This window comes from Poecilia latipinna, unplaced genomic scaffold (genome assembly GCF_001443285.1).
Source record: "Poecilia latipinna isolate Pla-1442-1.1 unplaced genomic scaffold, P_latipinna-1.0 Scaffold2679, whole genome shotgun sequence".
Lineage (NCBI taxonomy): Eukaryota > Metazoa > Chordata > Actinopteri > Cyprinodontiformes > Poeciliidae > Poecilia > Poecilia latipinna.
Window position 1 is genome coordinate 49,430 of NW_015115295.1, and position 11,942 is coordinate 61,371.

At 44.9% G+C, this 11,942-nt stretch overlaps 1 protein-coding gene and 2 long non-coding RNA genes across 4 annotated transcripts in view; all 3 read right to left on the minus strand.

Moving 5' to 3' along the window:
* LOC106938742 (uncharacterized) overlaps positions 1-965 on the minus strand; it is a 4,127-nt gene extending 3,162 nt beyond the window's left edge. The window contains exon 1 of the long non-coding RNA XR_001422691.1: positions 763-965. This is a non-coding gene — a long non-coding RNA (uncharacterized LOC106938742). The remainder of the gene's footprint in view (positions 1-762) is intronic.
* Positions 966-1,127: 162 nt separating this feature from the next.
* Positions 1,128-1,958, minus strand: LOC106938740 (uncharacterized). Its single transcript, XR_001422689.1, has 2 exons — positions 1,470-1,958; positions 1,128-1,431 (listed from the first exon to the last, which is right to left on the minus strand). It is a non-coding gene; the product is annotated as an uncharacterized LOC106938740 (long non-coding RNA).
* Positions 1,959-4,922: 2,964 nt separating this feature from the next.
* nsd1b (nuclear receptor binding SET domain protein 1b) overlaps positions 4,923-11,942 on the minus strand; it is a 21,471-nt gene continuing 14,451 nt past the window's right edge. For both annotated transcript variants that reach the window (XM_015020884.1, XM_015020883.1), the window contains exons 7-18: positions 11,543-11,743; positions 11,291-11,470; positions 9,779-9,935; positions 8,776-8,981; positions 8,581-8,693; positions 7,865-8,011; positions 7,637-7,759; positions 7,452-7,568; positions 6,881-7,022; positions 6,700-6,806; positions 6,421-6,622; positions 4,923-5,772 (exon numbers count right to left, since the gene is read on the minus strand). In XM_015020884.1, coding sequence (XP_014876370.1) covers positions 5,111-5,772; positions 6,421-6,622; positions 6,700-6,806; positions 6,881-7,022; positions 7,452-7,568; positions 7,637-7,759; positions 7,865-8,011; positions 8,581-8,693; positions 8,776-8,981; positions 9,779-9,935; positions 11,291-11,470; positions 11,543-11,743 — 2,357 coding nt within the window. In that variant the 3' untranslated portion in view covers positions 4,923-5,110. The remainder of the gene's footprint in view (positions 5,773-6,420; positions 6,623-6,699; positions 6,807-6,880; positions 7,023-7,451; positions 7,569-7,636; positions 7,760-7,864; positions 8,012-8,580; positions 8,694-8,775; positions 8,982-9,778; positions 9,936-11,290; positions 11,471-11,542; positions 11,744-11,942) is intronic.

Genomic DNA, 11,942 nt, shown 5'->3' on the forward strand with positions numbered 1-11,942 from the left:
GCAGCAACTTTGAACCTGAACAGCTGAACCAGATCTCTGACACCAGAGCTGCGCTACTGTCAAGCTATGAGGCTTGTTGAGCTCCGTCAGGCTTCCGAACCGGAACCTCCCCGTCAGTCTCTGACACTAACGACAATAAACACACAGTATACTGGAAAATAAGGCACAAACATTGTCCGTTAGAATGCTTAGATTCTTAAATAGCACATTTTTACAAGAACAATGTCAGAGAATATTGCCTACTAGCATAAGCCAAAGTTAAAGTAAAACTCACCTTCGTGTCCGTGAATATAACGAGGCGAACATCTTAACCTTTCTCCAGCTGACTTGTTGGGGCTTCGGATCGATGTTCATCATCGGCCAAGCCCTGCAGCACCTGGTGAAATGACATTTTCAATAGATCGGAAACGACCCCGAACGCGGAATGAACATTTGCTGACATTTTATTGTACCAAACTAATATTTCTCTTGGTTTGTGTATAATGTTTAGTCCAGTTTGCCGTCAGTGAGCATCATCACTCAGTGAGTTATTTACTCAGTGCATTGTGGGACATGTCCACTGGGTGATCAGACAAGATGAAAACAACTGGACAATAAAAGGCCCCAATACGTCACATGATGTCTCCAGTCATAAAGCCTCAGATGTTCTGTGGAGCCGTTGGCGTGTTGGATGCAGGACGTCCAGCACAGCAGCAGCTCCGGTATCGGACCGCCGGCCGTTTCAGAGCTGGTTTCTGCAGATCCTCCTCATCCTCGTCTGACCGACTCCAGATCGCCACATCGGCTCGTCCATTGGAGGATCGGCTCAGACCAGCGACACAGCTGATCGGTCTGAACAACAGACACATCAAACCTCAGACTGTCTGTAACTGCCTACGGGAAGCCGACTGGGTCAGAGTCAGACTCCTCATCCTGACCCTGATCATGACTGTCAATCCGCTACAAACGGCCGAACCACGATGATATCAATGCCCATATGAAGATCAGTAATTACTGAAAATATAGTTTATCTATATATTGCGTAACCCAAATGTTCATAAAACTCTTATATTTGACACGGGGCTTTATATTTTTGTTCAGGGTAGTTTTATGTTTGAAATATATATCTCAATAACAGACTCCAGACGTTTAATGTAATAACTTTATTTTTTATATGTTTATACAGGAGTTTGTTTTAACAGGTCAGTTGAGCTCAATAAGTCAAAGTTACACTGGAATGAAACAGAACCAGTTGGCCAATTGTAAAAAGGCATTTGTAAAGAGATACGACTCACAGATGCAAAAGCAATCTTTAAAAACGTCTCAGACAAAACACACTCGAAGGCGTTGGCAGACAACACACACATCAGATGAAGCTTGAAGAATCTGTTAATCCCACATCTTTAATCCCACTGAACAGTCAGGGACAAGCGCAGCGTGTTGCTCTCCCTCCTGGTCATTTGTGCGTCTTAAGTAATGACGTAAAGCACCTGGTGCTGCAGCCTAGCCAAAGCATTCACCGGCCTTTTAGCGTTTTGTCCCATTACAACCACAAACCTCCATGTCTTTTATGAACTTTTGTTATTCAGGGAAGAGAAACAAACAATCCAGATTATTTAACAACAGTCTTTAGTCAGAGGTTTCCTCAGAGAAGTTGCAACACAGACAGCTACAGCAGATACGTTGCATCCACTGCTATAAGCATCTATAGAAACTTCACTGCAAAAACACAAAATCTTCCGAGTATTTTGGTCCAGTTTATAGTGCAAATATCTTGAACTTGAAAAAGGAACTTTTCAGCAAAATACAGGATCTTATTAATAAGATCCTTAATATTGAAACAGTTCTAGTTCCATTGACAGATTATTTCACTTTAACGTGGGATTAATGCTTAGTCAAATAATTTGCCAGTGAAACTACAATTTATTTTAAAAAAGTCAACATTAATGATTTATTTTATTAAAATAAGATCCTGTATTTTGCTGAAAAGTTACATATAAAGTTATTTTTCATATTTCAAGTTCAAGATATTTGCACTAGAAACTGAGCCTAGTTTATACTTGTAAGATTTTGTGTTTTTGCAGTGTTGAATTGTTACGAGTCAAAACATTTTGTTTCAGTTTCTATTAAAATGTCAAGTTTGAATCTGAAAACAGCAGAAAGGTCAAAGGTCAAGGTGTGGAGAACAGCAGTTAGATTATAAATCATTAATCAGAGCAAATGGAAACAACAAACTAAGAAATATAACTGCTGAATACAAATGCAAGCCACACCTTTCAGATTGTTAAGCATTTTGAAAAGAATTCACAATGAAACGATTAACATTAAAATATTAATTCTGCATTAAGATGAAAAACAAAACATCTGTAAATGTTTCAGATTCTGTTAAAAATCTCCCAGGCATCTTCTTCTATACAATTATTAATCAGTTAATAATCAATTATCGTCTGTTCTCTGTATTGATGATCACTTTTTCTCATGTTATGTGAAGGATTTTTATCTGCAGATCCAAACGTTCATTAAATGAATGAAAGCTCGCAGACTGAATCGTTTTTTGAATCTTTTGCATATTTTTGATATTTTATCAAAAATATTAACCGATTGATTGCTAAAATAATCAAAAAAATGAATCGTTTACTGAAGTGGTTATTAGTTTAGCTCTAAATGAAAATACACTGAAATTTGTGGTTGTGAAAAGACAAAATGTATAAAAGTTCAAAGGTTTAAATACTTTGTCACTGAGTTTAACATGAAATTTCCTTTAATTCAAGTCCTTGGACCCTTGAATCCTTGAATTCGTATTTTTAGCATGAAATGATCAAATACAGTTTGACAAACAAATTATTAAAAAGTCAATCTGATTTTTTAAGTGGTGGAGTTTCATCCTCCAGCGGACGCCGGCCCGGTTCCAGGTTCCAGGTTCCAGGTTCGTTCCGGCAGCAGGAGGTCCAGGTGATCCGACCCGATCGAGGCCGGAACCAAACAGATCCGGAGGCGAGACGTTCAGAAACAAAACGTCCCAAAGCTGGAGGTCAAACCGTGTGACCTCTGACCTCTGAAGACTGAACTCTGTTTCAGGTTCAGAGATTATTATCACTTCATAAATAAACTGAGGATGATGGATAAATGTCACTTTATTTAGAAATCTATATAGTATTAATACTTCTGAGTTCTTTATTTATAGGTTCAATTTATTTATGCTTCCATGATTTTAATGTTTCTCCTAAAATCGATTAAATCCTTTAATGCTGCTTCGCTCTGCACTGCAAAAACACTAAATCTAACCCCGTTTGTCTGGTTTCTAGTGGAAATATTTGATTATTCTGAAAATTAGACAAAAACAAGTTCAATGTCATTTTTTAGTTAGAAATAAAATAATTGATCAAAACTTCTTGTTCCACTGTCAGACGGTTTCACACCGTTGCCTAGCAATACCAGCCACGCCCGGCCCGTTGCCTAGCAACCCAGTTCTGGTTCCACCAGCAGATTATTTCTCTTATAACAAAACATTTTTACGTTACAGTGAAATAATCTGCCTGTCTTTATCAACATTAATGAATTATTAGCTTTAGCTCCTTATCCTGGTGAAACGTTTCCTGTAAGTTATCAAACCACACTACAGGCCGACCTCCGACCTCTGACCTCCCATTCATCAGCAAAGTTATTGAAAAAGCTTCAACAGTTAAATAGCTTTCCAACGATAACCAACCGCTTTGACTCCTTCCAGTCTGGTTTCCATGGTTACCACAGCACGGAGACTGGCCTAGTCAAAGTGTTCAATGATATCCATATAAATATGGACTGTGGGAGAACCACAGTGCTGGTTCTGGTTCTGTTGGACCTCAGTGTTGATCATGTTACTGAACCGACCGGAGAGTTGGGTCGGACTCTCTGGTCCAGTGCTCAACTGGTTTGAATCTTACATAAAGAACAGGGATTTCTGTGTTTCAACTGGAAACTTCTCATCAGAGAGGTCAAAGGTCACATGTGGGATACCCCAAGGTTGAATCCTAGGACCCCTTCTTTTCAATATTTATATGCTCCCACTGGCTCAGGTTATAACAGAAAATAGGATTAGCTACCATAACTACGCGGATGATACACAGCTCTACATCACGATGTCACCATGTGACTCTGAACCCATCCAATCACTGAACAGATGCTTAGATCAGATAAATGTGTGGATGGGCCAAAACTTTCTCCAGCTGAACAGAAACAAAACTGAAGTTATTATCTTTGGACCTAAAGAGGAGCGAACTAGAGTCAATGCTCAGCTTCAGTTATTACAACTGAAAACCAGCGATCAGCCCGAAACCTGGGAGAAGTGATGGACTCTGACCTGAACCTTCAGAGCCACATTAAGACAGTCACAAAGTCGGCCTTCTATCACCTGAAGAACATCTCCAGGATTAGAGGACTGATGTCTCAGCACGATCTAGAGAAACTCATCCATGCATTTACCTTTAGCCGCATTGATTACTGCAACGGCGTCTTCACAGGTCTGACTAATAAATCAATCCTCCAGCTGCAGCTGATCCAGAACGCTGCTGCTCACATTCTCACTAAAACCAGGAAGATAGAGCACATAACACCAGTTTTAAAGTCCCTACACTGGCTCCCTGTAGCTCAGAGGATAGACTTTAAATACTGTTGTTAGTTTATAAATCACTGAAAGGTTTAGCACCACAATACATTAAAGATCTGCTGTTGTTGTATCAACCTTCCAGACCCCTCAGGTTCTGGTTCTGGTTCTGCTCTGCATCCAGAACCAGAACCAAACGAGGAGAAGCAGCATTCAGCTTCTATGCACCACAGATCTGGAACAAACTTCCAGAAAACTGAGAAACAGCAGAAACACTGACTTCCTTTAAATCCAGACTCCTGGTTAGTTTTATTTGAATCGTGATCAATTTATCGACGGCATCGACTTAATGTCACGTTTTATTGTTGATTCTCTGCTGCATGACTTTGTTTCTGTGTTTATGATGTAAAGCTCTTTGAAAAGCCTGCTGCTGACATGCTGTACAGATAACATTTGATTGATTTCAAATAAACTCGGATATTTGCTCTGGACAAAAAAAACAACTGATTTTGTGTTTTTGCAGTGCAGTTATCAAAATAATTCTGCGTATCAATCGTCATTGTCATCATCTTCATCTTCATCTTTGAGCTCCAGGTATTCCAGTCCCTCGTCTTCATCATCTTCCTCCTGGGGGTCCCACTTATTTCTAATTACTTCCTCCTCCTCTTCTTCCTCCTCCTCTTCCTCAGCCAGCTCCTCCTCCAGGACGTCGCGCTCCTCTTCGTACGAGGAGATGGGTGAGTAGTGCGGCAGGTCGAATCTGTGTGGGCTGCTAGAAGGCGGCGAGGTGTTGCCGTTGGCAACCGGGATGGTGATGGGCACCGGGATGGAAAACGAAGGGAATGGCTCTGGACCGCCACCACCGCCAGCCTCCTTCATGTTCCCGCCGCCACTGGTCCGGCTGAGATGGCCGGCAGGGATGACGGCCATTCCCAGCCCACAGGTCAGGGCCCCAGAGGTCAGGGCCCCAGAGGTCAGGGCCCCAGAGGTCAGGGCCCCAGGGTCGGGCCGGTACTCCCGGATCTCCCCCGGCTCCAGTGGCTCCGGCCCACAGGGGTCGTGTTCGCTGCAGCAGAGCTTCCCGTCCAGCTTGGAGATGAAGAGCAGGCCGTCACGGTGCTGAGGGCAGAAGGAGCTGGGACACATCTCACAGAACGACGCCGCCTCCTTCCCACAGACGTCACACTGATGCCAAGGACACTCCCAACGACCTTCAACCAAACAGACATACAGGCAACAATCCAGGAAAACATGAAGGATGTTTCCCTCCTTCAGTCCAGTGGACCCGGTTCCACTGGACCCAGAACTCCATCATCTGCTCCACCTCCAGCTGCTGTGGTTCCGGTTGGAGGATTTCTCTTTAGTCTTTGGTCTCCTGGTCTTCAGCCTAAAGAGAAATCCTCCAACCGCTAAAATCCTCCATCTTGTTTCCATCTGGTGAAGAAGGAAGTTGCTCTCAGTGTCTTCAGAGGTTTTTGTGTCGTTTCCTTCAGTGGTTCTTGGTGCAGCGCCCCCACAGGCCAGGAGGGGAACAGGTTGGTTTGACTCAGAGCAGCTGGAGGTGGAGCAGATGGTGGAGTTCTGGGTCCAGTAGAACCGGGTCGACCGGACTGAAGGAGGGAAATCATCTTTAATCAGTTTTATTAATAAACTCTTAGTCATTTGGAACAGAAAGTACACTTCTCTTACAGTTAATAGGACTTAATGATTTTGTGCTTAAACTGTAATGAATATTTTGTAGCCCAGGTCACCTGTATTTATGTGGCCATCTTGAGTCTTGAAGGCCACATAAATATCTAGGGCGTGCCAGATTTGGCCTGCGGGCCTCGACTTGGCCCCCAGTCCTGAAGGTGTCTGACCTGCGGGCCTCTTGGTGAGGTTCAGGCAGTCTGCATGGTAGACTTTGGGACATCCTGGCTTCTTGCAGGACACCATCTGTCCTCCGTCTCCGCAGCTGAAGCACTCGTCCTCCCTCTCTTTGGTCGGCAGCGCCTTCTTCTTCTTCCGGCCATGGCCCCGCCTCCTCAGCTTGCGGCCCTTGTCGTCGGATGGAGGGTTGTTCTGTTTGGACGGCGCCGGGTTAGCGTGTGTTTCTGTCCGTATCATGGAAGGAGCCGGTCTCAGGCCGGGAGCCTCACCTTTGGCCTCACGCCCAGGAAGCCGCTGCAGTTTGCGGAGCCGCATTTACAAACCGTCTTCCCGTTGCCCAGACACTCCAGGTTGTAGTTGAAGGTGAGCTCTGTGCCTGAGGGAGGAACGGTCGTTACACCCGGGTCTTTGAACGTTTTCATTTCCTTCCTAAGCAGGAAGTTCAGTGACCTGCAGCGATGTCCACCAGAGCGAACAGTCCCACCCGCGTGTCTCCGCTGACCGTCCACTTCTGCGTCTCACAGTTGGGCTGGCAGCTGTGGTTCATGAAGCGAGCCTCGTTGCCCTTCGGCCCGGCGTCGATGATTCTGTCCTGAAACCAGAGGCAGGCAGAGGAAAGACACACGGTTGGCTAAGCTAGGTTGGTGGTATCAACCAACGCCCTCCCTCTGTGGTTGCCTAGCAACAACCTGCTGGGTAACGTGCAGGTCAAAGTTTCGTCTCATAACTGCTTAGAAATGAATCATAACGGAGTGAAGGGACAAAATGAGTTAAGCTGCATAAACAGGGAAGGTCGGCATTCCCTGTTGAAAACGTTTCGTCCTTGTCTAGCCTGAACTTTGCTTTTTTCCTGAGTAAAAGATTTTGTTTGTATTTTTCCTCCAAACAGGATGTTTTACTTTGGCATATGTCACTTCCTGTCAGGCTGCGCTGCAGAAATCGGATCAGCGTGTCGTTAGTTAGACTTTCTTGAAGTTTCGGTTTGAGTTTAAGGTCTGTTGTTGATGGATGCGTGCCACACCTTGTCCAGAGTTAACATGTAGAAGTTGCAGATGTCGTTCTCCTGGGCGTGTCTGATCCTCGACCTGCACTCGTCTTCGCCGATCACCTCCCCGACGTATTCGGTCACAAACTGACCCTGAGAAAGAACCAGCTGGAGATTTATCGACGTCCCTGGCGGCGGCGGCGGCGCTCGGTTGGACTCACCTTCTTGATGTCATGGACGCAGCGAAGGCCCCAGCCGCGAGACAGAGTCCGGAAGATCTGCACCTGGCTGTACTGGCGCTTGGTGAAGGCCTGGTTCAGGCACCGCTCACCAGCCGGACACACCTACAGGGGCAGCCCCAATTTACTCCTGTCACTTTTTACCAGGTCTAAATTCCACTCAGAGAAATGAAATGATTCATGGAAAGTGGAAAGACGCGGTTCTGCTACCTGAGGGTGGCACTCGTACAGCAGCATGCGGTTGATGCATTCAGAGTCGTTCCCACACGGACTCTCGTCTGTCGCCTTGCAGTTGCAGCGCGGGATTTCTGACAGGTCAGCAGTCAGGATCTGAACCTTCCCAATCGGACGATTCACCTGCACAGGCCGACGCTTAGTTACAGAAGCTCTTAAAAACTAATCGATCAGTAATTTAAATCACTGATTAATGATTTAAATCATCTGTCAGTGACTTCATGGTTCTGCTGCTCCAAAACTTAAAGATCTGTTGTTTTCTTTTTCTTCTCATATCTTTCATTTCAAAATGTTCACAAAATAAAATAAAGCAATATTTTTCATTTTATCACAATCTATTAGCTTAGCATACTACAAAGTACCATAGCATCAGTAAGCTAACAGCAGCAATGTATTGCAAAAACAAGAGCAATGGCCTAGCGTTAGCATGCTAAATGACTAGCATAGCAGTAATACTGAGGAGTTTAGCCTCAGTATTGAGAAATATCAGCATCGCATTAAAAACATGAAGTTATTTCCAGAAGCTGCTGGTGTTTTTATTAAACTCTTTGTGGTTCTAAAAGCTGTTGAGACTCAAAGGAAATACAAAAAAAAATTCAAAGGAAATTTGAATACTGCAGTGCAATGAATGTGGTGTTTTTACTCCGTCATCATATTGTGAGCCTGCGTAACGCTGGTAGGATTTTTCAGACCTTAATGTGTTTGTACGGCGGCGGCTTCCTGTCGTTCTTTCTGTCCTCCTGAAGCTGCCGAAGCTCCTTTTCTGCCTGAAGCTCACGAAATCGCACAGCCGCCTCCTCCAGCGCTGACAACGGAAATAAAACACACTCAGCATCCTGAAGATGTTATTACACGAACATAAAACCTGAATATTTGATGATCCTCACCTTTCTTGTAAGTTGCATCGACACCTTTGCCCATCCTCTCTTTGCTGTTTGCGTCGACGTCCATGTAGGGGAAGACGCGGGCCTGGTAGGTCCACAGGTAATCGTTGGAGCCGAAGAAGTGAACGGGGAACTCGCCCACATCGTGCCGCATGCGCTGGATGTTTTCTGGGATGGTTTTGGGATGGCTGACCTCCGCTGGCCACCACCTCGGGTCAGAGAGCAAAGCACACGTTCGCTTCATCGTTTAGTTTCAGCTTTTCTGCTCAATTACAGACAATCAAACCCCTGATGTAGGAACAAGGGAGCTGTGTATAACATAATACAAAGCTTCAATCAACAGCAGAGGAGACATTTCAGTGCGTCAGCATGGCTTCAGCTCAGTTTGGAAATAAATATCAGACCTGCCTGCAAAAAAACAGAAGAAGGTTTTTAACAGCAGAAGAAAAACTGACTGGACAGAAAAAAGACTGAAACGGTTGATTGAAATAATCATGATTAATCAATTATTGGAATTATGGCCAACTGTTTTAGTAATCGGTTAATACAGACTCGGAAAGAACAACACCGAAGGAGCACAGAGCAGAAAGCAAAGTGTGTGTATTTTCACACACTTATCGTCCAGGAAGTCACTCAAAGCGCTTCACACCAGAGTCGCATTCAGCCATTCACACTCACACATTCATACTCCGATAGGCAGATCGGTAGGCAGTCTGGGGTTCAGTGCCTTGCCCCGGGGCATGTGGCAGAAGGAAGCTGGCATCGAACCTACAACCTTCCGATCACAAGATGGCTGCTCTTCCCACAGAGCAGGTCGCAGTAAATAACTAAAAAACAATCGCAAATAAAAACCTTCACAAATACACACGTCATCATTTCTGGTCCAAAACCAGCGCATCACTTAAAATACAAAAGCTGAAGCTTAGAACATGTGTAAAAGTCTTTATACATAAAACTACATAAAAGCTAAAACGACAGAAGCTGGGAGCGGCGGGCCGTTTCTGACCTGTAGCGGCCGACCTTCACCCACAGGATGTCCTGGTAGCGCGGCTTCTTCCCCGCCTTGCAGTCGTTGCAGAACCAGCTGCCTTTGGGCAGCTCCATGTTCAGACACTCTCTGTGAAATGCGGCGGGACACGATTCACAGCACAGCAGGCTTCCTCCTGCCGGACGGACAGAGACACGGGGTCAAAGGTCGAGACTGTTCCAGATTGATCTACAAACGAGGTTCTTAGCTTAATCTCTCCCGCTAAATAATCTCTGAGTGGCATTAAAAAATAAATTAATAAATATTATCTCCACTGATGCTAAAGCGATACACCAATACAGTGTTAAACGGAAGCTAATGCTAAAATGCTAACATCAATTTAAATTATGTTCCTTTGAAAGATTACAAATCTTTTATTTGACATAATCTATATGTAAATGTTCTATAAAACTATTTGAAATTATGTTTTGTTTTCTAAGTTTTATTTTAACATTGTAGTTGTAAAGTTTGTCAAAATTGGTTCATCTGTTCTTCAAATTTATTCTGTTTGGTCAAAAAGTTTTTTCTCCTGATTTTATCGCTGCTTTTAAAAGCTGGTGGTTACCATGGCAACCATTAGCCGATAGCTCCGTAACTGATGATGTATTTTATCCTTTGTTTTAGATAAGTTTAATCATATTCTGGGTTTCATGTGTAATTTTACCTGATATGTTTTTAAGTCTGATGATTGTTAATGTTTTTCATTTTACAGCTGCTGTCTATGGAGGGCCGGGACCAACATAAGAAATAAAAGAATAAATATAGAAATAAAAGCATAAATACATATTTAGTTTTTCCTTTTCCTTACACGAGTTTCCGTCAAGACAAATAGATATTTTGCTTTGCCTTTTTTTTGCTTCTCTATTTCTGTATTTCTGCTCGCTGTTTTTCTGCTGCATCGTTATGTTCATGAGGAGAGCTGCCTTCTATGTCTGCTATTGGCCAATAGAGCCTGGGAACCAACGTCACTGCGTCAGACGTTGTGGGGCGTTTAGGTCCAGTCGCTCGGTGCCATCTTTACAGGCCACAGACCAAAACAAACTTTATCCCGGTGGTTTTATTGTGTTACCGACTGCAGTGAAGTGAACCTCCGAGGAGGGAGCTGGAGAACGGCTGGCCGAAATTAGCGTTCATAAATCAGATCAACCTTGAGCTAAATGCCGCTTGCTCGGCGGATATTGGAAAATCCAATATCCAACTCGAAACTAACTTCACTAACTTCAGGTTAATTGGTCTGTCTAAATTCTCCCTAGGTGTGTGTGTGTGTGTGTGCATGGTTGTCTGTCTCTGTGTTGCCCTGTGACAGACTGGTCACCCGTCCAGGTGGACAGGTGACCTGTGACCTGTCCAGGTGACCCTGCCTCTCACCCAGAATGTTAGCTGGAGAGGCAGCAGCTCCTCCTGACCCCATTAAGGGACGAGGTGTTAGAAAATGGATGGATGGAAATGATGCAAAAGGGGTAACATTGAAAGTTTAAAGAGACGACGTACCTTCGGTGCAGACGAAGCACCAGCTGACGTTGACGTGTTCGTGGTTCTTGACGCCGCGACGTGGCGCGAAGTGGTTGGGGCAGATGATGCTGTTGTTGGAAAGCACAACACTGCCGGCGGCCATGCACAGGTCGGTGGCGTGATAAGCAACGGGGCAGCGAACGCATCGCACCAGACGGCCTGCGGAGCAACAGGCGCCATGAGAGTGGGGCGGCGGGCCAGGCGTGACCTGCTGACCTTTACTCCGCTGACCTTTGGAGACGGATGAGCTGCCGGGGCTGGCGATGAAGCAGGTGAGGCAGACGTGGATGGAGCAGCGGAAGCTTCGGTTGACCGGCGCGGTCGCGGCGTAGTTAGCGATGCACTCTCCATGGTAAAACTTCCCGCAGACGGGGATCATGCAGCGGCGAACGTCTTCGCTGCGTTTCTTACACACGAAACAGGTGTGGACGCCTGGAAGGAGGAGGACAGTCAGCCTGGAGAGCCACAACCGCAGAATCCGCGCTACGATCATGTGAGGTGTTAGCGCTCATTCCTGTCGCCGTGGAGACAGGAATCACTACACCAGGCCTGCCCAAACTTTTTGAGAGCAAGATCTACTTTTTCTCTCACCAGCCGCCTGAGATCTACCTCATGACACAAAGACATAAAA